Below are 24,858 nucleotides of genomic sequence, written 5' to 3' on the forward strand. Positions count from 1 at the left end.
TTAAAAGAAAAATAATCCTTTATTTCATGGGTTGCTACAGATATTTTCACAGTCTTCAACCACTTAATTAATAAACATCCCAGAGCTATTCCACAACTTGAAGAAAAACTTCAATTTTACTGATGTTGTCTTGCAGTACTATAAAATCAAGGGCCTGTACAGTGTCTCTGAAATTACCCATTTGGTAACAGTTCTTACTTTACTTTCTCTTATACCTGAAAGAGAAGATAATTGAAATAATATTATTCCATCAACCTATCTCTCAATGACAGATGAGGAGCAGCACTGAGCATTTTCTAGGCTAAATGGTCTCCCAAGCAGAAGCCTAGGAATGTGTTATTAAAGGCACTATCCTTGATTACCCCCAGCATCAGACCTGCAGCAAGCGGGTACTGCAAAACCAACATACCTTTTAGCAAGGGCCTTTAACCAATCACAAGAGGAAGAAGAAGAAAGCAGGGAAAAAGCCCCAAAACTTGAACAAAAAAATAAAGGGATCTATACCTGGACTTGGACTTGAAGTTTCCTCCTTTCCTGTACTGAGCAATACCCAAGCGTTTTCGATCTTCAAATGATGGGCTTTTGAGAAAGGGGGGAGGGAGGAGAGGTCAGACATGTCACAGAATTCTATCAGTAGGACAGGTACTTCTCAGAAGAACCCTGCCCCAATTTCAGAACCTCAAAGTATCCCTGAGGAAGCAGAGATGCAAACAAATTCTCATCTACTGCAGTCTGCTCTAGTGTAGACCTGCTAAGACCTTACCCAGCGCGGTACTGCTTCAGAGCCTTCCTGCTCGTGTTGGTCAGCTCTTCGTCAAACACAGACAATTTCTTCTTCTTCTTGGGACCTAACATAATAATCAGAACACTGGTTGTAAACAGAAGGCCACAGCATCATCACAGTACTCTTGAACACAACAATTAACCGAAACATGAGGCAAATGACTGCAAACATGGACCCTGGGCCAGCACTTGTGGCCATTCCTTCAAAGATCAGTGCCTCCCTCTATACAAACTGGATTAATTTTGCCATTTCTAGCAAAGTAAGTGACATAAACTAAGTTATCTGTAAAACAAAAGTTTCTACCTGCTGGTGCTGCTGCTGGTTCCTCTTCTGGCAAGGCTCTGGCTCTCTTTGCTCGACGATTCCTCTTTGCCAACCGCTCAGCATACATTTGAGATTTTAAGATCTCAAACTGTGACCTTTCCTCTGGCTGAAAGGTGTTAAAATACAAGTTTTGGTGATGTCAAGCTTTGCTAAGGGAAAACTATGATAGTCTGCCCAGGGTCCCACTTGTCTACAAATGAACTCACTGTCATTTGGGCTTTATTCTGTGTGTCCCGTACAAATTTCTTCCTTTTCTTTTTCCCTCGTAATGCTAGGTCAAATTCCTGCAGGGCTTTAGCCACTGGAAAGAGAAAGAAAAACAGAATAAAGAACCTCTTAAAGCACAGAGCAGGGGCCAGCTGTGGCTATAGAATTTAATATGTCAATAGCATCATGACTCACATTTCTCTTTCTTCCTCTCCTCACGGGTCTGGAACCAGCTCCGCTCCAAACTCTCACTCCCAGTCTCTTTTTTTCCTGTCTCCAGCTGTTTCTTTGCCTTGTTGATCTGTGATAATTCAGGCAAGATGTGAGCTCATGGTAGCCAAAAAATACTCTCTTCCCTTTCTAAAGTAGGCAGGTTAATTAAGTACACTTGGCGTAACCTCATAATGGACTATATCACACCTTTATATCACAGATACTAAAAAAGTTGCTTACCTGGGCCTCTGACTGCTGCATCTCACGTTCCTCACGCTCCAGGCAGAGAACTGCATAGATATCTTTCTCTAGACTCTCAATCTTCTCCCGAAATTTCAATATGACATCTGAAAACAATACCATATGAACACCAGAGGCAGGTCATGTGAAGTCCATTTTTTCAGCACCTCCTTTAGTGTCCCTCTGTACCACAGTATTTCCTGTGTACTCTCTCCAGCTCTTCACCTCATTAAAGGTACCACATACCCTGGGGGAGGATTCTGGCTTTCACTGCTGTTTTAGCTGTCTTGACAATCTCCTTCAGCATCTTGCGCTCTTCCTCACCCACAAGTGAAACTGAACGCCCAGCCTTGCCTGCCCTGGCTGTCCGACCCACACGGTGGACATAGTGTTTGATGGTGTTGGGCATGGTAAAATTGATTACCTGTAACAGAAACATTTACAGGTAGGGAAACAACAGGAAAGGCCTCATAAAGAAGCTCAGCATTTCAAATACTCACTGTTTTAACACCTTCAATATCGAGTCCACGTGCAGCCACATCTGTAGCTACCAGAATATCAATCTGCTCATCCTTAAAGCGCCTGAGCAGAGAAAGAAAATACATTAACAATGAATGTAGCCATTTACTTCCACCCTAAAACTTCCAACTTGGACCTTCTTTTTAGCCTAGGCTTGCTAACTAACCCTGCTAATACCTGAGTGATTCCAGCCGCTGTGTCTGGGAGAGGTTGCCATGCAGCTCCCCAACCCGCAGGCCCATCAGTCCCAGCAGGATGTGCATGCGGTGAGCTTGCTTCTTGGTCTGGGTGAAAAGCATCACATGATCTTGGAACGTTCGTGTCAGCAGAGCTAAAACAAAGTCCTCTCAGCAGCCTGCTCCATAATCACTCAGATTGCAGCTTGCCTTGGCTCATCACTAACCTGTAACAATGGCCTCCCGGTCCCCCTCCCGGTTGGGTCTGATCCGGATAAATTCCTGACGCAGGAAAGGAGCAACATCTGTGTTGCTGTTCACAAAAATTCGGACAGGATTCTTCAGGGAAACGGAAGCCAAATCTTTCACCTACAAAAAGAGGTTAAGAAAAAAAAGTTCACATGATTTCTGGTAAAAGACTTGACAAACTCCCATTCAAATTCCTGCCTCAGTATGTTTCTCAACAGCTTGTCTTACCTCCTCAGTCATTGTGGCAGAGAAAAGCATTGTCTGACGGTGGTGGGAACACAACCTGATTATCTCCTTCATCTGTTCCTCAAAGTATTCATCCAGCATCCTATACAGGAGAAAAACAGCAAGGTAAAGCAGCTTCACCTGGGCCTGGCCAAGAAGTATTACATAATGCAAAACAACAATAGGACAGCCTGATATCCTGGAGAAAGGAAAGCAGAAAACTACCATGTTTTTCATTGCTGTCCTGCTTACCCTACCTGTCTGCTTCATCCAGAATCAGCACCTCAACACTGCTCAGGTGGAAAGAAGGGCAGTTGTGGAGATGATCAATCAGTCGCCCAGGAGTGGCAATAAGAATGTCTGGCCCTGAGCGCAGAGCAGCTTCCTGAGTCTTCACATCCAGGCCACCTGAAAGAGAGGGAATACACACTGCTGACTGCAGCAGAGTACAGGGATGCAAACTGCCTGAGGAATGGGAAGCACCTCAGATAAAACCACATTCAAAACCAGAAATGACCCCATATTTTCTTTCTCACAAATGGGTAAACAAGTACAGCACAATATTGGAAAACAGGATTTTAAACTATAATGCATCTACTGGAAGCATAATAACCATACAGCCTCTAGTTTCATAACACAGAATTCCCAGTTCCGTGCAGTGGTCTACAATGAGCAGTACAGTTCACATAAATGACTTAACACTCACCCACTGCCAGGCAAGTTGTGACACTGCTGAACTGTGCCAGCTGTTTTGTGACAGAGTGCACCTGAATACCCAGTTCTCGTGTTGGCACCAGAACCAGTACACGTGTTATTGGAGCCTGACGAGGTTTGTAAATCAGGCGCTCGAGGACAGGCAAGATGAAGGCAGCTGTTTTACCTGAAAAAAAAAATAAATTAAGAAGGGTTACCAGTTATTGTGAATAGCTAATTCTCTGTTTCTAGTGCCCTGCTCAACCCCCTACCTGTCCCAGTGGCAGCACAAGCACAAATATCCTTTCCCAGAAGACCCACTGGGATACAAGCCTTCTGAATTGGGGTTGGTTGCTTGAAGCCAAGAGCTGTGATTGCCTACAAAGGAGAGAGAGAAATTAAACTCTGTCTCTGGTGAGGCCACACCAGGAGTGCTGTGCCCAGAGCTGGGCTCATCACTACAAGACACAGACATACTGGAGAGAGACCAGAGACACATAGGCATACTGGAGAGAAGCAATGGGCTATGAAGATTATAAAGGGCTTGTGAACACCCCACATCTGGGGAAAGGCTGACAGAGCTGGGACTGCTCTGCCTGGAGAAAGTTCAGGGGGAAACTTGTCAATGCCAATAAACACCTGATGGGAGGGTGAAAAGAGGATGGAGCCAGGCTCTGTTCAGTGGTGCCCAAAGACAGACACAATGGGCACAAACTAAAACATGGCAATATATATGTTTAGCTCCCTCTAAACACCAGGAACCACTTTTTCACCTCAAGGGTGACCAAGCACCAGCACAAGGGGTCCAGAGAGGTTGCAGTCTCCAGCCCTGGAGATACTCAAAGCCATCTGGACACATTCCTGGGCAGCAACTCTAGGTGGCCCTGCTTGAGAAGGGGTTGGACAAGATGACCTCCAAAGTTCCTTCCAACCACACTGTGATAAGTCTTGCTCAAGATGGTATTAACATATTCGATCTTTTATTGACACAATCAAAGAATAGTTTCCATTAATCTATAATAACAGCTCCTAAAGGACTATCACACTAGCTGCTAAATTATTTCCTTGTCAGAGAGGTTGCAAAACAATTAGAAATTTGATGATTCTAATTGGTGGCAGGGAGGCTGTACAACATTCTTCAGAGTAACATGTAATAAATCAACAAGGTAAATACCTTTAGCAAAGGTCGTGAAAGATTCATGTCCTGGAATGACAACTTATCATCATATTGAGAAGCATCTTCAAAAAAGCTCTCTGCTTCCTAGAAAGAGAAAAACAACAAAACTGGAACAACACATGTAGCAACACATGCTATCAAAGGGCTCTGGGCTGGTCATTGATTCATTAACCAAAGAAAATTCCTCAATAAGAAATTCTGGAGAAATTTGACTGGTTTTTCACACTTACAACTTCTCCCTTTTTTGATCTCTTCTTTTCCTTCACTTTGACCTTATCTGCAGAGAAAGAGAAATGTGATAGGAATTAGTAAACACAGGGAAACCCATAACAAGATGTTGTGAACTGTCTTAACCTTGTAATCTCATACTTTTTGCTCTCAATTCAGATATTGAGGGAGAAGCCTCAGAAATAAGTAGAGGCATGTAATGGAGTAAAATTGCCAAGTAAATATCCTTGTTCAGTAATGAGTTCAATTATGGCTACCATTCAAAATAAGCTTGATTAAAATCAGAAGGAATGCTGCAGAAGGGAAATAAAGTAGAAAAGGTTCTTGCCCTCTCCCAGCAAGGCTTTACTTCAGACTTTTCTCCAGTGAGCCAACTCTGTGTCAGATTCTTGTCCATCTCACTGTGTACGGCTGATACCTGCTGTTGTGAAGATACTTTCATCATCCAGTGAATACTCAGACTCCACATCTTCATCATCCCTACTGCAATCCTCACATTCCTTCTTTTTGGTTTGATCATCTTCAGCCTCTGCATCCTCATCTTTCACTTTTGCTTGTTTAGCTTCCCTTTCCTAAAAGAAAAAAAAATAAAAAAATGAAAATGTTTTAAAAGAAAGGATGAAAAAGAAACTTCAATCCTTTCTGAGTCTGTGTTTGTTATTATAAGCCCATTCACAAATCCATGGTTTTGCATAACTTTAATCACTAATAATTCTGCAACCTCATCCATTCAGCAACGCTTCACATGTGGCAGCAAACCGAGCCGAAGCGATGAGCTGCAGCCAGAGCGCCGTGGCTGAGGGAATGGACAAACACATACCAGTCTTTTCAGAAACGAGAAAGACCCTGACCTGGAGCTTCCTTTTCTGTCTCACTTTCTCAATCTTCTCATCCAGCGTCGTAGCTGCTTTCTAGGCAGAAAACCACAACAGGAGAGCTGTAGGAGGGGCCCAGGAGAGCAGTGGGCGCTGTGGCCTCTGGCACCGCAGCTCTATGCCGGCCTCAGGCCTCACCTTGGCGCGGAGCTGCCGCAGAGCTGCCGTCCAGGCATCCTCCCCGCCGGCCTCCGCCTCCCCGAACACGAAATCGACGCTGAAGTCCCCGCGGGAGGGTCCCCGCCGCCTGGGGCCCGGCGCCCGAGGCAGCTCCTGCGGTAACACCGGTGAGCGAGCAGCGCGCCCGGCCCCGCCGCACCGCCCCGGCCCGCCGCTCCCTGCCCGCCCGGCCCCACCTCCTCATCCTCCGAGTCGCCAGATTCGGAGTCCACGGGCACCACGTCCCCCTCAGCGATGGTGCCCACCAGGCCCAGGCTCTCCAGCGTGGCCATGGCTCTGAGCCGGAACCCCGCGGGACACGCGTGCGCTGGGCCGGGCCGGGGGCCGGGCCCGGGCGGGTGGGCAGAGCCGCGGCTGCCTCCGCCCCGCAATGCCGGGAAAGGAAACCGAAAGCGGCCGGGCCAGGGCTGGGTGCTGGTGCGCCCTCTCCTCTCCGCTTTCCCTTGATGCGGGAGCCGGAGAGAGGAGGAGAAGCTCCGTTTCGGGGGCGCTGCCCGCCGGTGACGTGAGGCGGGCGTTCTGCCCACCGGGCGGGACTTGCGGGGAACTGGAAAGCGAAACTTTGCGGGGAATTGGGAGGGGAAGCGCTGGTGTGTGTACGGGACAGTAAGCGGCGGCTCCCGAGCTGTGCGGACAGCGCAGCGCAGCATCGCCCGTGTTCGGCCGCAGGAGCGCCGCGGTCCCCAGCGCCAGCGCTGCCCTCGACCCGGAGAGCTGGAACAGAGCCGGGGCAGTCCCGGGCCGGGCGATGGAGGGTCCTCGGCAGGAGCCTCACGCCCGACACCCCCGAGATGGAGCGAGAGGTAAGGGTGCCCCGGGGAATGCAGGGCAGGAGGGCTGGGTGGGACGCTCCTACAGGGGATCCGCTACTCCCCTGCTTGTGTACAGCAAAATTTTCTCTCAAGGGTGAGTTTCAACACTTCTTTATTTGCCCTTGGAGTCTGTTTGGGGCCATGATGCGGTGATTTGTTTCAGCAGCCTCTTGCTTCTTGTTCGTGCCAGCAATCAGTTCTTTCCTCAGCGTCCTGTGGGGAGTCTGAGAAGGGCACTAAGGGCTGAGCTTCCTGCTACTCCGAGAGCCTGGGCTTCGGCAAGAGGCTTCATGTTTTTCGTGTGCTATGTACAGCCAGTTCAAGGCAGCTATGACGTCCTCTGTATTATTTCACTGATGACTGATGTTCCTCCCGAGGAAATGTCCTGTGCAGAAAACTTAATCTTTCACCTTCTTACTTCTGCTTTCAGTTCTATGGAAAGAGGTTTTGTTTTCCAGTATCTTCGTAGGTCAAGTGTACAAGCATGGCACTCTCTTTAGCAGTTAGAAAAAGGGCTACAAATGAGAAACCGATTCAAAAGTCTGTGTGCAAATACAATAAATTTTTTAACTTGATGTGAAATGCTCAATATATGCTGACTGTCAGGTCAATATACTCATTCATCTTTGTTGGGAAACATGTTAATTTGGTTGATTTATAATTAAAGAGTGTCTCTTTCTTTTGCTTTTTTTTTGAGGTCATGCAGTTCATTTGGACACTGACTTTATTGGAAGAGGCAGAAACAGAACAAATAATGTACCATGCCAGGCACCTCAGTTAGGGGAAGACTTCCAAGACAGTAATTATACTCTTCTACCTGAGCAAAGAGAAGACAGGTTTGGTGGTTGGATTTCGAAGGTTCCTGAATCAAATAAGAATAAACCAAGGATTCGAGGTGAACAGACCAACAGTGAAGCCACAGGATTCTGGACTAAACAGGAGAATGAGGGATGGAGAATGAGGTATCAAGGTGGGCAAACACATGAGAGGGGCAGAGGACCCTGGCATGAGCAATATGCATTTAGAAGAGGAACGTGTCAGCTTGGACAAGCTCGTGAGAGGACCAGAGGACCCTGGAATGAGCAAGAAAATGGAGGCAGGGGAAGGAGGTATCAAGGTGGACAAGTTCAGGGTGGAACTAGAGGGAGAGGGCTGAGGACTGGGTGGGAAAATGAAGGTAGCACATGGAGGAGGCAACCTAGAGAGAATCCTCATTTCTACCAGAATGCCACCCCAGGTGGTGGCCACCACAGTGAGCAGCCTTGGCAAGCCAGAAGGATGGGCTACAAATTCCTTGAAAGTCTCCTTGAGAAAGACCCCTCAGAAGTTGTCATCACACTTGCTTCCAGTTCAGGGTTGAAGGAGCTTCTTTCCCAAACAACTATGAACCGCAATTTCGTTCAGCTCATTTGCCAGGTGCTTCAAAAAGTATACAGTTGCCAAACGGATAGACGGAATGTCCAACACATTCTTGGAGTTGTGAAGGAGTCAAACTTTCTCAAGATCTGTCTGCCACAGTACGTGTCTGACATGGTAACAGAAGTAGTTCCTGCTGTACACCATGAGTACCCTGAGCATATCAGCAACATCATTTTACTTCTTGAGCACCTGATAAGTACTTTCCCTGCCAGCTCTGTGCAGAAAGTTTCCATTCTCTTGACAGTCTTGACATCATCCATAGATGCCCTGAGAGCTTTCGGTGTGGACATCACAGAAGAGACAGAGAAGAATCTCAGTAAGGTCCAGATGCTCATGAAGCATCTGCAGGAGAAGAGACGTGAAGGCACACTGAGGGTTGATAAGTGTACATTTATGAAGCCTCAAGATGGGCAAGAAGAAAGCTATCGTATCATGAGCATTTATCCAACATATGATGAGATACACGGTAATGAGAAACCTTTTCTACGTCCCAATTTTGTTCTTGGAAGATACGAAAGCGCCAGTATTTATCTTGACACCCACTTCCGACTTTTGAGAGAAGACTTTGTAAGGCCTTTGAGGGAAGGTATCGTGGAGGTTTTGCAGAACCTCGAGGGCAGAAATTTGAGAAGGAAAAAATTTGATGATATCAGGATCTACTTTGATGCACGGATTATTGCTCCATGTTGTACCTCAACTGGTATTGCTCACAAGGTCCAGTTTGACACAAAACCACTGAGGTTTGTCCAGTGGAAGAATTCTAAACGACTGCTATATGGATCCCTAGTCTGCATGTCCCAGGATCACTTTGAAACGTTCCTTTTTGCCACTGTTTCTAATCGTGATGCTGAAGAACTTGTCAATGGGTTTGTGGAGCTGTGTTTTGATGCAGCCAGCCGGCCCCTGCTGGCAGACATTCAACCCTCAGACTCTTTCCTCATGGTAGAGACAGCTGCCTACTTTGAGGCCTATCGGCATGTGTTAGAAGGGTTGCAGAAAATGCGGGAAGAAGATATCCCGTTCCAGAAGTACATTGTGGAATGTAATGTACAGGTGAAGGAGCCAGCATACCTGACAGGGGATACTGCCTACAACTTTGCACCCTTGGTGGAGACTTCATTTGGAAAGGAGTGCCCTGATAGCTTGAAAAGAGTCCACATTCTAGATCCCGATGAATGGCTTTCAATGGAAGCTTTGAAATTAGATGAGTCTCAGATGCAGGCATTGAATCTTGCACTCACCAAGGAGCTGGCTATTATCCAAGGACCTCCTGGCACTGGTGAGAAGTATTTGCTTAAAGACTGTGTAATTTAAGAAATTCTCATTGATTCCCCCAACTAGGGAGATTAACTTCAGAAAAAAGCCAGCTGTACTGTCTCCAAAGCTTTAGTCCTGTGGCTAATTAATGCTTGAGTCGCCCAGTTAGTGTGAGCTGTGGAGACAGTTAGTATCCTGAAATACCCACATCTGGTCTGTGGCTATGTACTTGCAAGTACATACCAACTGCACTGTTGGCTGTGCTTATATATTGGGGTGAAGAAGTTTTCAATCACCTTTGAGAAGTTGGTCCCTCTTGCTGTGCAGCACTCTTCATGGCATGTTAGAGCTTTGGGAGCATTTAGCCATGAACCATTGTGTGAATAAAGTATTCCAAGATGAACTGTAATTGTTTTAAATGGTACCTGAATTTAACAAGCACCAGTGCTTGTGTTGCAATAGTGTGTGGATATTTCATGTGCAGCCAAATGTCATGTATGATGCCAGTGGGCTGGGGGATGCAGAGGGAGAGAAAACCCTATGTCCAGGTTTGGGGTATTATCCAAAAAATAGCATTCTTGCAGACTGTGACCTTGCTCAATTAAAGGCCAGAAAGTAAGTGTCATTCTACTTTGTCTACATTTTGTATGCTATTTATCCCCGGGGTCAGTTTTCTTGGTACAGAGCAGATTGGCACCCTAGAAAGAATTGTATCTGTTTTTGATGATTTCTGTGTTTCAATGCACTCAAAGAGGGTGGGTAACCCTTTTCTGATTCTGAGCTTGTCTTGCAGGGAAGACTTACGTGGGTTTGAAGATTGTTCAGGCTCTCTTGACTAATGATGTCGTGTGGCAAGACACACACCAGAAACGTCCCATCCTTATAGTCTGCTACACTAACCATGCACTGGATCAATTCTTAGAAGGTAAGAGTACCTGCAAGCAGGATGGAGGTAGAATCATATATGGTTTGAGTTGGAAGGACCTTAAAGATCATCTAGTTCCAACCCACCTGTCATGGACATGGGCACCTTCCACTAGACCAGGTTGCTCCAAGTTCTGTCCAGTCTGGCCTTGAACACTTCAAGCAATAGTGCATCCACAAATTCTCTGGTCAACCTTTTTTTTGAACCTGTAATTAGAAACCGTACTATAACTCTTACTCTGCTTATTGTATGGCATGATAACCTCCATTTTGGTTTGATTATTTTTCGTGACCCTAGCCCCATTGATATAGATAAAAAAACTTCACCCAGAGCAAGCCACTGTAGAATGTGCAGTCAAAGGGTGTTTTTCCTACTCCTTGTCCTATTGCTGAAAACTGAGCTTGGCCCTTTACTTCTAATGTTCCTTTTTCATTCACAGGAATACTCTCATTTCAAGAAGATGAGATAGTGCGTATTGGGGGCAGGAGTAGCAGTACAGCCTTGCACAGATTCACCTTGAAGGAGCTGAGGAAGCTTCCCTACGCATTTGACTTCCCAGCTTACCTCTCCAGAGACTATGAAAAGGTATGTGCAGGCCTGCTGGGAGATGCTGGGACTGGGTTGCTTGTGCATTGGAGGAGATAATAAACCTCCCCCACACCTGGCCTTTCACCTTGTTTTACGCTGAATTTGGTCTTTTAATTCTTCTGTCAGTTTTTTGTCCTGCTGTTAGTGAACTTTGTTTCTGTGAGCGTGACACTGCCTCCCTTCTCTTTGTTATGAGTAGGTAATGAGTGAGATGAGAAGGGCTGAGCAGAATCTCCTTGAAGGAGCAAAGCAGTTGGAGTGCACGACCCAGGGAGTTCTGAATGCGCGCTACTTGAAAGAGCACATGGCACCTCAGCACTGGGCCAGCCTGACAATGGCTAAGGTAAGAGAGGTCCCTTTCTTCTAAGTCAAGCAGTCCCAGTGCATGCTTAGCATCCTTTCTGCTAATGGGCCTGAGGTTCCCCCAGTATGCATCTCTTTAGCATCATTTGGTTGCTGGGAACGTAAGGGTATGAACAGCAAGCTGTGCCAAATGATAGTAGTCTAGACAGGCGGGGCAAACAGGGACTTGGAATTTTGCTTCTTTAAACTGCAGAGATTCTAAGCGATCTTTAGCAGGATAAAAATGCAAATACCCGAAGGAAAGCCTCTTAAACTGAAGGGGAGGAAGGGTGTTTTTTCTGAAGATCTTGGGCTGCTTGGACTTTCTAGCTCTGGAGGGTGTCTTGCAGGGACTTGTCCTAGTTGCCACTGCTGTAAGGGGCTGCTTGGGCATTATCCTAAGACTCTGAAGTGCAATAGGCCTGGCTGACTTGACTTTCCTTGTATTAGGAGGACACTGAGCTTTACAACATTGGTTCACGACACTCAGTGATTCTGGAGTGGCTGGGACTTGGTGTATCTGCCTTCACTCAGAATGCTGCAGAGAATATATGGGCTGAAAATCCAGGTAAAACAAACAGAACAAAACACCAAAAGACACCCACCCCACACACATCCTCTACAAGTGTGTTTACCTAAGCAGTGTATGTGTGCCAGAAAAGAGACACTGCTACTCAACAGGCAGAGAATGATGTGTGATACTGTGAGGGAGTGGAAAGAAGATTAACCCTAAGTTCCATGTAGTGATCTGACTGCTGCACTGATAAGTGGCTGTGTCTTGCTTCATGTGACTGGTGACTCTCACAGGTGGTCAGCAGGAAAGAGAGGAGGAGGAGGGGGTAGATGAAGCAGAAGAGGAGCTTTTGGAGATCCCAGAGATGGCTGACCTGATTGAAGCTGAGAGAGTGATTGAGGATGAAAAGATAGGAAATCCTAGGAGGAGAAGGATGGAAGATAGCATACCTCTTCGGGCGCTACCCTGTTCCATGTTGGCTATGGATCTGGACCAGGAAGAAGAAACAGCTCAACAACGATGGGAGACCACGCAGTGGGAGGTAACTGCATGCATTAGCATGACTAGGTAAAGAATAACATGGGGGTGTTAATACAAAAGAATACAAAAGACTCTTTGTGCTGTAACTGCTTATTGGGGCTTATTGGGGTGCTTTTATTTTTTGTTTTTGTTTTTTTTTTAGATAACTCCTGGCCAGAGGAGAAAAATTAAGCAAAAGGTGAAGGTTGAGCTCCTTAAACAGAACACAATGACAGAGTTAGAGGCCAATGCTATTCAGGATGTGTGGCAGCTTGACCTGAGCTCCCGCTGGAGACTTTACAGGTGACAAAGCTATTTTGCAGGGCTTGTCAGGCAGGTGTTTCCTAGGATCATTCCAGTCTGCAAACTGTGTCAAGCCATGATGTTTCTGCCTGTGCCTGTTCAGCTCCTTGTTTGAACATGCTTGTTCTTACCTTCCTTGTACTGCATGGGAGGCAGTGTCATGCCCTGCATTTGTATGTGTTCAGGACTAGGTACAGATGGTAAAAATCTGTTTCCCAAAAGACACGGGGAAAGTTTTGAACTGAATCCACTCAGAAGTGTTGGATCACCATCCTGTTTTCCTTGCAGTGTGTGATAATGGTACTTTCTTCCCAGGCTTTGGCTGAAGACTTACCAGGGTTTTATTCGAGAGGATATTCTGAGGCATGAACAGCAGTATCAGGCAGCAGCAGAAAGACTGGAAGAACTGAGGCTGGAGCAAGATCTCTGCATTCTCAAAAATGCCAGAATTGTGGGGATGACAACTACAGGTACGAAGCAGTTAGGAAGCAAACCAGTATTTTATTGCTTCCAGTCATGTTTAAAAGAAGCCTTTTGCAGAAGGATGAGTATTATCTGCTGCTTCACAGCCTGGGTCAGGCTCTGCATTAGTCTGCAGCCTTTTTAATCTCTGGCTCTCTTTGCAAACATGGCTGTTGTGAGAGTTGTTAATTAGTGGCATGAGCAGCTTCTGTGCCCTTTTGCACTCCCCCTGTCTCGAGTAGCATTCTTCTAATGGAATTGCACCATTTGTGCCTTAGTAAGGCACAGCTAATCCCCACCTGCCTTTCTTAATAACTCTTTATATAGAAGCTGTCCCTGGTATGGTGCTGTTTTAAAATTCAAAAAGCTAAGTGTTGAAATGGGGAATCTTGAGAATAACCCCAGTCTTTTCTGAAACAGAGCCTACTCCACTCTGTGAAAAGTCTTGCCTTACTGCTTGAATGTAGTTATATCCTAAGGTTTATCTTCTGTCCTTGCTCAGGTGCTGCAAAATACCAACGGATCTTGCGGTTCATAGAGCCGCGAATTGTCGTTGTAGAGGAGGCAGCAGAGGTGCTTGAGGCTCACACCATTACTACTCTGAGTAAAGACTGCCAGCACCTCATCCTCATTGGAGATCACCAGCAGGTAATGTTCATGACTGACATCTCTATCTGCTGTGTTAATGAACAAGAACTGTCTAACCAAATACTGTGTGAGAAAATTGCCAAGGCTTGTTGCTCCCCTGCTTCCACAGATACCAGAGGTCCTGTTCCCTGTAGTTTCAGACAAGAGCTCCAGTGGGATTGGTGTTTTAGTTTAACTGATACAATTTTACATATGCTTTGATTGTGACTGTATCTAGCTTCGATGTTTAGCACTTTTGCGAGAATCCAGTCTCTGGCCTTTGAGTGGATGAGCAGTCACAGAAAATGAGAGTGAAAATACTTACACAAAGGAAAAGTGCCAAAACATGGACCTCCTATCCCTTCTCTTTCAGTTGCAGCCTAGTGCAAATGTATATGACCTGGCCAAGAACTTCAACCTCGAAGTCTCTCTCTTTGAACGTCTGATCAAAGTGGATTTCCCCTTTGTCTGTCTGAAGTACCAAGTAAGAAAGAGCTATAAAAAACTTCATGGCATTTGTATTTAGGTTGTTTTAAGTTTGTAATACACTTAGGTTTATATTTCTACTGTAAGAGCAGCCCAAAAGACAAGAATTTACTATCTGACTTCTGAAAAAAGTGGTAGGATCTGTCAAACTGACACAGAATTCCAGCATATTTTCAGTTATTTAGTGATATCATCCACAGCACTGTGGTTCTCATGTTTTTGTGTGAAGAACACAATTTATTGTGGCAGCTGAAACTTCCAGAACTTTGCAGAGTAAGACAGCACAATTCTTCTCAGGCTGCTTCCTGCTAAATTGCTATAATCATCTATCTTGGTGCCCAGAGGAGTTAATTCTACCACCAACAATCCTGTATTAAAGGCACCTGCTCATTTAGTAGTTAGGGTGAAGTGCTGGCTTTTGTTATCTATAAATGTGCTTAGATTAGCACTAAAACCAACTTTATTGTACAACAGCCTTACCAAGAGGTTTTCTAGAAGATACTCTGCTACTACCACTCCTGTAGTTGTTGGTGGCATTGGCAATGGGGTGAGGGAGAGCAGCGATTGGGAAGTGCTCCCTTCTTGTCTCTTATTGAAAAGTCATCCTTGTCTTGCATTCAGCCACCATCTGGACAGTGGAGTAAAATAATAATGATAGGGAAATATTCTGCTCCTTCTTCAAGACTAAAGATAAAACTGGTTTGTGTTTCAGCACCGCATGCGCCCTGAAATTGCCCAACTTATCAGCCCTCATATATACCAGAAGCTGGAGAACCATCCCTCTGTCCTGGAATATGAGAATATAAAAGTGAGTTTTCAGCAATCCAAGTGGTTGCTTTTGTCCCCTGTTAGTGGTTAAATGAGTTTCTGTAAAATACAGTGTTCAAGGATTTCAAGCTCTTAGGTAAAATTCAGTTATTGAAATTTATACCTGATTCAAGGGATTGTGCAATATAGAATTAGGTAAGTAATTTGTAATTCTTAGTTAATAAGTAACTTCTTCTGGCATTAGTGGTGGTGGACAGTGGAAAAAGATCCAATACCAGTGACATTAAAAGAACAGTAAAAAATGGAAGTGGGAACAAATGATTTGTAGGAGTTTGAAAGCTAGGAAGAAATTTTAACAACTTAAAGCGTAATATGTGAAACTCCGACATAAAATAGGCAACAGGATTACTGTAACTTTTTTTCCTTGTTTTCTCCATTTGAGTATTTTACCAATAAACAACATCTGGAAAGAAAATCTATGCAGCTTACAAGTATAAAGTAATCACTTATTATCTAACATACACAATAAATAGTCAGAATTTAGTAAGTTATTAGAAAGCTCACCTTGGTTATCAGTCAGAAGTGTCAGTCTTTGCTTCTTCCTTAATAGTACTGAATTTCCATCTTAACACTCACTCTCTATTTTCTGATTTGTATTTCCTCACCCTAACCAGGACTTCATGTATCTCTATGTTGGTGCTTTTTTTGCATCTTTGAACTATTAACAATCATCTCTCTGTAATCTTCCCTTGCATATCTTGCATAGCACTTTTCTGCAGACTCGTTCACAGCTCTCTGTCACAACTGAACTATTTTCCCAGAAGTCTGAGCCAAGCTTACATTTTTACACTGATGCCCTTGGATCTCTGAAACACGAGCCACTGAATACCCTGGGAGAAAGATTTGAGACAGTTGCAGAAGTAGCATTACAATAGCTTAGACTATGTAAATCTGTATTCATAAAAAAAACCCCAGTACTAATTAGTTAAAGGTTCTTTAACTGGATGAAGGAAGCATACTGAAAACTATAGCAGAATGCTGAAGTCAGACCAGAGAAAATTCATAGTGAAGATTTAATTATTAGAATAAGCTATTTGGGAAAGTGGCAGATCCTCTTTTGATATATTGAAATCCAGATCAAGTCTTTGTAGAAGATGATTTAGTTAAATAAATTAGAAATCCAAATAAACTCCCTCCAAAATCCAGCCAACCAAAACCCCAACAAACAAGAAAAATACCACCTAAAACACACAATGTAGGAGACCACAATTTTTTACCCCATTTCTCCTACAAGAATCTATTACAGAGAATCTTGTGGTTCCATCTGGCCTTAAAACAAACTTGAGGTACCAAAAGGCATCAAAATTGAATCTTCCCAGCTAGTACAATAACCAATGTAGGTGATGACTGAATTAAATTCTACTCCACTGGGCACTTTACCACTATGGATACCTTGGAAAACCAGAGATCTGTGTTTGATCTACAAAAACTTTTCTTTCCTGTTAAAATCAGTCTCTGGGTTTTGGCAGTCAGAACAATCATTTCTTATGGGTAGAATAATTCCAGTTAATAGGTAAAAAAAATAAAAGCCCCTGCTAACTCAAGGCAAATAGAGTTTTTGAACGGGTGAGAAGTCAACTCTACACACCATGAGCTGGTAAGTGACTACTGGAGTCTTAGAATTCCCAGTATTTTCTGATGAAGAAGAAATCTTCCTTGTTGCTTTGTTTTTATTGCAGCAACAGGGGAGGCATGTTTAGGCAAGTGCATTGGTAACTTCGTATATTTTTCCCACAGGGCCAGAACAAGACATGGTTCACACCATGAATATGCTTTGGGATATTACTAACACTTAATGTTTTCTTTGGTAGAGCCTGGAAATGTACAGTAGAGACATTTTATTCCCTGTCTTTCCAGAGACATCTCTGGAAAGACAGGGAATAAAATCACCCACAGAAACTGATTTTATTTTAGAATACTGAAATATTACCAATAAGCTGAAATGAGAATTTCATTAATAACCTTTGTAAATCTAAGAGGAAATGACCTAAGTACACAGTAACTGCATACTGTAGTCAACTCCTTAAATGTCTTCCAGTCAGTCTATAATAAGGAACATGGAAACAGGCTGGGATGACAGAAACTAGAATTCTCTCTCTGACATCCTTCCTCTTGTTTCAGGGTGTCTCAACTAATGTCTTCTTTGTGGAACATGAAGTTCCTGAACAAGAGATTCAGGAAGGGAAAAGTCACCAGAACCGACATGAGGCCCACTTTGTAGTGGAACTGTGCAAATACTTCTTGTGTCAGGGCTATGAACCTTCTCAGATCACCATTCTCACTACTTACACTGGACAGCTCTTCTGTCTGCATAAACTCATGCCAGCGAAGGTCTTTGAAGGTGTGAAGGTTCATGTAGTAGATAAGTACCAGGGAGAGGAGAATGATATTATTCTGCTGTCACTGGTGCGGAGCAACGAAGAGGAGAGACCTGGGTTCTTGCAGATCCCTAATCGGATATGTGTGGCATTATCCAGAGCTAAGAAAGGGCTCTATTGTATTGGAAACATGAGAATGCTTGGCAAAGTTCCTCTCTGGAACAAGATCATTCAAACACTTGGGAAGAACGGTCACATTGGCAAGTCATTGGAGCTTTGCTGTCAAAACCACCCTGAAATGAAGACACAGGTATCTACAGGTGAAGACTTCAACAGCGTCCCAGAGGGAGGCTGTACTCGTCCCTGTGAGTTTAGGTTGAGCTGTGGACATGTTTGCACAAGGGCATGTCACCCATATGACCTGGAGCACAAAGACTACCAGTGCCTAAAGCCTTGTCAAAAGATGCTTTGTGCAGATGGGCACCGCTGCCCAAAGTCCTGTTATGAGCCCTGTGGAAAATGTATGGTGATGGTAGAGAAAACTATTTCTAAGTGTGGCCACACACAGATGGTGCCATGCCATATGCCAGTGTGGCAATTTAGGTGCCGAGAACCTTGCCAGAAGAAGTTAAACTGTGGACACTCATGCAGGAATTCCTGTGGGGAACGATGCATGGTGCGATGTCATGAAGAGGTTACAGCTACATTGAAATGTGGCCACAAGCAGGAAGTTTTTTGCTGGATCACTAGCATGGGAAATGAGGAGGCTGTGAAATGTGAGAGTAAGTGTTCTGTCACACTGGCTTGTGGTCATGTATGTTCAGGATCCTGTCATACTTGCTATGGAGGAAGATTTCATAAGGCATGTGACAGCCCATGCAGGCGTGTCTTGATCTGCTCCCACAAGTGTCAAGAGCCTTGTACTACAGAATGTCCTCCTTGCCAAAAGGAATGTCAGAACTACTGTATTCACAGTAAGTGCAGAAAGAAATGTTGGGAAAGCTGTGTTCCTTGTGCTGAGCCGTGTGAATGGCAGTGCCAGCACTACCAGTGTACCAGCCTTTGCTCTGAGCCGTGCAACAGGCCTCGCTGCAATGTTCCCTGTGCTAAGATGCTGCCCTGTGGTCATCCCTGTGTAGGATTTTGTGGAGAGCCCTGCCCAAAGAAGTGCCTTGTTTGTGACCATGAGGAACTCACTCAGATCTTTTTTGGCTTTGAGGATGACCCAGATGCTCGATTTGTACAGCTTGAAGACTGTGGCCATGTCTTTGAGTCGCAAGGCCTTGACCACTATATGGATGAAGATGACGATGTTGTCAAGCTGAAGGTATGCCCTTTGTGTCAGACACCCATCAGAAAGAACCTGAGATATGGCACCAGTGTGAAAAGGCAGGTGGAGGAGATAGAACGGGTGAAACAGAAAATCCAAGGCCCAGCACAGGAAATTGAGTCTAAAAGACAGAGGCTGCGGGCTGCACTGAAGCAGAATGTTGATCTGAGGATTTATCTATTTGATATAAATTGTGGCTGGCTGGTACATAAACTAGAAGCTTCTGCTCACTCCACAAGGAGTATTGGACTAATTGAGAACCTGCTTAATTTCTGTGAACGTGTAGCAGACTTGACTAGTTCTCTGAACAAAATTGATGAGAATGAAAGTAAGGGGCTGAGAAAGAGGCTGGATGAAGTGCTGCTGTGGTTGTGTAAGACGCGCACCAGTTTTTCAGGACAGGAGCTCACTGACCTGCAGTCTGAGATCCAGAGACTGACTTACTTGCTGAGCCTCTTGGCAAGGTGCAAAGCGAGTAGGATGATACCCACAGACATTGCAGCAGAGATTAAGAATGCACGTGAGATCCTGGAAAGGACAACGAAATTCACAGAGGAGGATGAGGATGCAGTGAAGGCTCACCTGAAGAAGATCAGTGCTGGCTTGCCCATGTCAGGGCTAGGGATTTCTGAAGCTGAGCGGGTGCAGATTGTCAGCGCTATTGGCTGTCCCCGTGGCCACTGGTTCAAGTGCAAAAATGGACATATCTATGTAATTGGGGAGTGTGGAGGGGCAATGCAGAAGAGTACGTGCCCTGAATGCCATGAAGTCATTGGCGGCACGAACCACACTCTGGAGAGCAGCAACAGCCTGGCCCCGGAGATGGACGGAGCAACCCATGCGGCCTGGTCCGATGTAGCCAACAACATGCTCAACTTCGAGGACCTCCGCCGGCTAATGTAGTGGGGTGCGAGCCTTGCTTCTTATCACAGACGCGCAACCAGGGGCACAGCCCCACTGCTTTCCCCGTTTGCTTGATCATCAATAAATTAGTGTGTATCGCTGCGAACTGAGCTGTGCTGTCTCTGTGGGGCGGGGCTGTCTCTGTGGGGCTGGGCTGTCCCTGTGGGCGGGGCTGTCCCTTTGGGGCGGGGCTGTCCCTGTGGGCGGGGCTGTCCCTGTGGGGCGGGGCTGTCCCTTTGGGGCGGGGCTGTCCCTGTGAGGCGGGGCTGTCCCTTTGGGGCGGGGCTGTCTCTGTGGGTCTGTGCCTGTGGGGCGGGGCTGTCCCTGTGGGGCTGGGCTGTCCCTGTGGGGCGGGGCTGTCCCTTTGGGGCTGGGCTGTCTCTGTGGGTCTGTGCCTGTGGGGCGGAGCTGTCCCTGTGGGGCGGGCCGGGGCCGTTCCAGCCGCTCCCGGAGCGGACGTGACGCGCAGGCCGCTCTGAGGCCGCCCCGCAGCGATGGAGGCGCGGGAGCCGCTGCGGGACGTGCGCGGGGCGCTGCGGGCGGTGCTGGCGCGGTTGCGAGGTGCGGGCCGGGACCGGGCGGGGGTCGGGCCGAGCCGGGCCGGCTCCCCGCGGGCTGAGCTCTGTCTGTGCCGTTGCAGAGGGAGAGCCGGGCGAGGGCCGAGAGCCGTTCGAGCTGCAGCGCTTCTGGGACGCGCTAGGTACGGGCGGGGAGCGGCCGGGCCGGGATTCGGGGGGCGCCGGGGCCGGGTCCCCGCGGGGCCGGGCCGGGGCAGGGCTGCTGTTCCCGGCGGGTCTCCAGCTCTGGGGCGTGCCCTCCACTCATGGAGCCACGGAATCGGCAAGGTTGGAAAAGAGAGATCTTTAAGATCAGTAAGTCCAGCCGTTAACTCAGCGCTATATCTCTATAAACCCTAAACAACATCAGTGGCAGATCCAGCCTCCTAAGCATCGCCAGGGTTAGTGACTCCATCACCTCCCAGGCCAGCCTGTTCCAGTGCCTGACCACCCTAACTCTGGTCTCCAAACAGTCCAAGGTGTGGCAAAGCAGAGGCCGATATTGAACTGTTCATACAAGATTCATAAAGGTCTCTGTTAAAGCCTCCTGGCACAGCCTGGTGAACAGGTCGTGAACCAGGATGAAGACTGGGCTTCTGGCTGTCACTACTAGCCAAGTGAAAAAAAAAATAGGGAAAAAGGAGACACAGGACACAAGCAACATGCATGGCACAAGTGCACCAGGGAGTTTTTCTTTGTAATGGGGGTTTAGTTTATGTGTTGGTGTGGCTTGGGTGTGATGGGAAGCAAGTAGTAGGATCGGAGCTGCTGCTCATCAAGCTGTTCTATTCTTTTATCTTTTAGCTGAGTTACTTTCTCTTTTGCTCCTATTGGATTGTTTTTTTAGGTCAGACATTCCAAGTAACATCACAGGAAGCTACAAAGCTGAGTCTGGCATTCTCAAGGCCTCCACTACCTTCTGCAGAGGTGAGAGAAAGCCTCAACAGACTATGAAATTGCAGTGTGTGTGCAAGCTTTGGGTATTTCTTGGTTCATTTGACTAAATGGGCAGTGTACTGTAGAGTGTATTAATATAGTCCAAGAACTGCCCAGAGAACTAATTTCTGTAAGGTAGGGAGACACACTAAATAATAATATTCTTATATTCTTTATCAGCTACAACTAGTTGCTGATAGAATGTTGGAGAATGCAGATATTAGGTTTAACAAAGAATATGCAATATTTTTGCTATCAGTTAAGAGAAGTTTATAGTACAGGTGTTTGGAGGACAGGAAAAAAAAAGACCTTCAGTTCAGAATAATGATCTGATTTACTCTTTTCTCTCTGGTGTATGACCACCACACCAGGGAGTGTTTTGTTACTTAATTATGAGGCAGGTTAAGGTGCATACAGCTTCCTTACGGTGCCTTCTTCTCCTGCTGTATTTGTTTTTCAAGCAGACTGGTCTTTGCTATTTTTCCCTTTTCTCAGAGCAGTCTGAAGGCCAGTGATTGCTTGTGAGGATGTCTAAATATGGTGCAGCTGTGTGTTACTCATGGGTGACCTTTTGCCTCTCCATTTTCAGGATTGTCAGAAGCTGAGTGAGGATGTCCAAAATGCCATTCTTGCAGTTGCCACCGTGTACTACTGGCTACCCAAGGGCCAAGGTGAGATAATGACAGCAAGGCAGTCACCACTGTATAGGATGGTGGTTCTTTCACCGCCACTATATAGAGAAATTCAGTGTTTCAGAGCCTAATGAGGTCTGGTATCAGCAAGTTTTCATTAGCATGGTATCCCATTGTCAGCTATTCTGTAGACTTTGAACGTGTTTATGAGTGAAATACTTGTTTGTTGCTGCTGCAGTTTTCCATCTGTGGGAGTGTGATAATATAGGAAGTTGTGTAGTTGATTGAGCATTGAAATTTATGAAGTGTTGAAATCCTTGTCCAGCGTTCTTTTGGAACTGGGAAGCATTTTGCTTTTTCAAAATACTTGTAACTTCATTTATACAGTGTATCCACACAAACAGAGCAGTCTGTGTTCATCTTCAACACTTGTTTTTCGTCAGTGCTGACTTTGTGCCAACTTTCCTGTTCTTTCTCAATCTCAACCAGGTACAACTCTTCGGAAGATGGTTCGAGATGCTACCACTGAAGTAGTGGAAGGGATGATCCAGCTCACAGACACAATTCTCAATGCTCCAGTGGAGAGGTTGTAATTTTCAATCACATGATTCTATGATTTTGTGATAATTTTTGGGGAAAAAGGCAAGAAAAAGTTACAAGTGTACTTGTTAGGAGGCAGCAAGGGCCCTACGCAGACATTGCATACTAGTGACAAGCTGATTGGTGACATCTATGCTACAGAACTTTGGCTGACGTTCATAATCTTTGGTGCAGAAAATTGGACCACAGTCTAGCAGAGCTCTGGTACTGACTGAGGGTTTTGTTTCAGCTTGTCTCAGGAACAGCTGATATCAACTGGAGGTGTGTGGGAGGCCTGTGAGCAAGTGTCTAACCTGCCACGAGGTGAGTGTTGTAAATGTAGAGTAACAGAACTGGGATGTGTTGACTTGGAAGATCAATAGCTTTTGCAAGGGCAATCCAGCTGGTACAGTGAAGGCTGAATGGAGAATGACTCAAAAACTTGACTGGTTTTGAGATGTATAAGTTTGGAAACCAGGTCAGATTCTTTGCCTGACAACACTGCAGCTCTGAGCTCTGCAGAAAGTTTGATCCTACAGTGATTGCAAGCCTAGATGAAGGTTGTTGCAAACTTTTGAAACAGTGGGGTGCCACAGTTTTCATCCTTTTGCTTTTGCAGATAACCAGGCAGCAGTTGTGTCGACTCTGGCAGCATGTCTAGGTGTGGTCAAGGATGCTGTGGAGGAGATGGAACATGTAAGGAAGCCTCTAAGCCTTAGAGGAACCTGCAGTGGTGGATTCATAGACTCAGAATATTCTGAATTGGAAGGGATACACAAGGATCGTCGAGTCCAGCTCCTGGCCCTGCACAGGACAATCCCAACAATTCCACCATGTGCCTGAGAGTTGCCCAAATGCTCCTTGAACTCTGGCAGGTTTAGGGCTGTGACCACTTCTCTGGGGAGTCTGTTCCAGTGCCCAACCACCCTCTATGGTGGTTCAGTGATGAAACACGGGAATTATACAGGCTTTAATATAAATTTGTTCTGAAATGACACAGATTATTGTTTTATGTGTGGTTTTTAATGATTTTTTATTCTCAAGCCTGGTTTACTTTGTATAAGATTTTCATGAAGTCATGTCCTGAATTGGGGATGGGGGAGGCATTTTAGGGTCATGTAAGAATTTACCAGGTTCTTGCTGTTTGCACTGTTAGAGTGGTGGATTAGTTTTTCTTAATCCAGTCATTTTGGAATAGCCAACTGAGATTTCTCCATTAATTATTTATATGATGTCTAGAATATGCATTCCCTTTCCTCCTGGGTATTGCTGGAAATGAGTTAGGCTCTTGGTTTTCAGTGCCTCTGTGTTCTCAGGCACTGGTGGAAGGGCAGGATCCCTATGGGGACATCATGGAAGATGAAGAGCTGGGCTTTCGGGGCAACAGAGACACATACTGGTCAGAGGCTGACCGGCAGCTGCTCAGCTCCTGCATGGGATTAATGAAGGCTTCTAAAGCTTGCCTGAAGAAAGTCTTGGCTGCAGTGAAGGCCCATGGCAAAGCTGATTCTCCAGAGCAGATTGCACAGCTGGATGACCTGGCAGACATTGCTAATGAGATCAGCCCAAGGTAAGCAGGATTCTCCCCATGCTGCTTTTCCCTCTAGAGCAGTCCTGGTCTTTTTTTGGGGTCTTGAGTATCATAACCTTTATGATAATGGAGCTGTAAGCAGGTGGTGGGGGGTGTGGGGGGAAAGCTGTTAAGCTGTTGAGAGTTGTGTAGGTCAGGAGAGGAACATAGGGGATGGAGCTGTGACCACTCCATGGTGAAAACGACACACAGAGAAGGCAGTGAGAAGCTTCACATTGGTACAGCTGACATCTCACTGTTTTTCCTGACCTGCATTCAGGATGGGTGCAGGCTTTGACCAGGTTCTGTGAGTTGTGCTAGCAGAACATTTCTTCCTTGCTGCCCTCTTTTTTTTTCTAGTGTTGATGAGCTGGCACTGAGCATGTACCCGCCTGTGAACCCATTGGCTGTGCGACTTAATGTGAGTATCTGCAGTACTGATATCTCAGTATCTGAGTATCTGCACGTGGGAAGTGGCCTGGCTGTAAGGAAGGGGAAGAAATCAGATTGGAGGGGTTATGTGACTTCAGGGAGAGATGGGTGTTAGTGACTGCCTCAGTAATATTTTTTTTAATACAGCCAGGTTTTTTTTTTCCTGTCACAACCAGGATTAGGCTGGGAGACATTTCCAGCATGGCAGTGATGGATAACTTCATTCTGCATCAGGATCTGTGGCAGTTTTATTCATTCTTTGCTCTTGTGCATCCCTATAGTCCTCTGTATTTTCAAATACTTTTCAGACCCTACTTTTCCTTACATTTGGCTCACCTTATTTCCCTTTTGTTTCTTTCTAGGCTGCTAAGTTGGCCTCAGTATTAAAGAAAGTCTTAGAGATTGCAAAGTGAGTATGAGCTACAGTTT

General features: G+C 45.8%; 3 protein-coding genes and 1 long non-coding RNA gene across 6 annotated transcripts in view; 2 read left to right on the plus strand and 2 right to left on the minus strand.

Moving 5' to 3' along the window:
• On the minus strand, positions 1–6,740 carry DDX27 (DEAD-box helicase 27). Its single transcript, XM_086853427.1, has 21 exons — positions 6,267–6,740; positions 6,049–6,183; positions 5,887–5,946; positions 5,454–5,607; positions 5,038–5,084; positions 4,805–4,891; positions 3,903–4,008; positions 3,644–3,817; positions 3,195–3,345; positions 2,941–3,040; positions 2,691–2,832; positions 2,465–2,618; positions 2,269–2,350; positions 2,015–2,192; positions 1,769–1,875; positions 1,511–1,616; positions 1,315–1,409; positions 1,088–1,214; positions 764–848; positions 505–579; positions 1–215 (listed from the first exon to the last, which is right to left on the minus strand). Exons 1-21 carry the CDS (start codon positions 6,738–6,740, stop codon positions 200–202), a joined length of 2,655 nt encoding a protein of 884 aa, XP_086709553.1. The 3' UTR covers positions 1–199.
• Positions 6,423–19,829, plus strand: ZNFX1 (zinc finger NFX1-type containing 1). Its single transcript, XM_023939818.2, has 13 exons — positions 6,423–6,893; positions 7,600–9,600; positions 10,372–10,503; positions 10,943–11,088; positions 11,291–11,434; positions 11,884–12,001; positions 12,241–12,488; positions 12,630–12,769; positions 13,085–13,239; positions 13,734–13,879; positions 14,232–14,342; positions 15,057–15,152; positions 17,294–19,829. Exons 1-13 carry the CDS (start codon positions 6,839–6,841, stop codon positions 19,721–19,723), a joined length of 5,922 nt encoding a protein of 1,973 aa, XP_023795586.2. The 5' UTR covers positions 6,423–6,838; the 3' UTR covers positions 19,724–19,829.
• Positions 7,578–20,025, minus strand: LOC111938190 (uncharacterized). Of its 2 annotated transcripts, XR_015277120.1 has the most exons (7): positions 19,991–20,021; positions 17,462–19,858; positions 15,677–16,002; positions 14,825–14,972; positions 12,397–12,510; positions 10,590–10,709; positions 7,578–10,513 (listed from the first exon to the last, which is right to left on the minus strand). It is a non-coding gene; the product is annotated as an uncharacterized LOC111938190 (long non-coding RNA). The 2 variants fall into 2 exon arrangements; XR_015277119.1 differs by lacking the exon at positions 12,397–12,510 and having other exon boundaries at positions 19,991–20,025.
• The window catches only part of CCNDBP1 (cyclin D1 binding protein 1), a 7,291-nt gene continuing 2,271 nt past the window's right edge, over positions 19,839–24,858 (plus strand). The window contains exons 1-10 of one of the 2 annotated variants that reach the window (XM_086853429.1): positions 19,839–20,284; positions 20,364–20,423; positions 21,128–21,207; positions 21,806–21,887; positions 22,338–22,434; positions 22,678–22,751; positions 23,047–23,123; positions 23,744–23,997; positions 24,358–24,418; positions 24,792–24,838. In XM_086853429.1, coding sequence (XP_086709555.1) covers positions 20,218–20,284; positions 20,364–20,423; positions 21,128–21,207; positions 21,806–21,887; positions 22,338–22,434; positions 22,678–22,751; positions 23,047–23,123; positions 23,744–23,997; positions 24,358–24,418; positions 24,792–24,838 — 899 coding nt within the window. In that variant the 5' untranslated portion in view covers positions 19,839–20,217. The other variant, XM_023939853.2, reaches the window with a different exon arrangement.

The sequence above is a fragment of the Cyanistes caeruleus genome, chromosome 16 (genome assembly GCF_971803275.1).
Source record: "Cyanistes caeruleus chromosome 16, bCyaCae1.hap1.1, whole genome shotgun sequence".
Lineage (NCBI taxonomy): Eukaryota > Metazoa > Chordata > Aves > Passeriformes > Paridae > Cyanistes > Cyanistes caeruleus.

Coding starts and splice junctions, on each gene's coding strand:
- ZNFX1 (XM_023939818.2), top strand. CDS start 6,839: ATGGAGGGTCCTCGGCAGGAGCCTCACGCCCGACACCCCCGAGATGGA. Junction 12,489..12,629: donor GGGAGACCACGCAGTGGGAG/GTAACTGCATGC, acceptor TTTTTTTTTTAG/ATAACTCCTGGCCAGAGGAG. Junction 13,240..13,733: donor TGTGGGGATGACAACTACAG/GTACGAAGCAGT, acceptor GTCCTTGCTCAG/GTGCTGCAAAATACCAACGG.
- DDX27 (XM_086853427.1), bottom strand. CDS start 6,740: ATGCTGCGCTGCGCTGTCCGCACAGCTCGGGAGCCGCCGCTTACTGTC. Junction 5,947..6,048: donor TGCGGCAGCTCCGCGCCAAG/GTGAGGCCTGAG, acceptor TTTTCTGCCTAG/AAAGCAGCTACGACGCTGGA. Junction 580..763: donor CTGAAGCAGTACCGCGCTGG/GTAAGGTCTTAG, acceptor CTTTCTCAAAAG/CCCATCATTTGAAGATCGAA.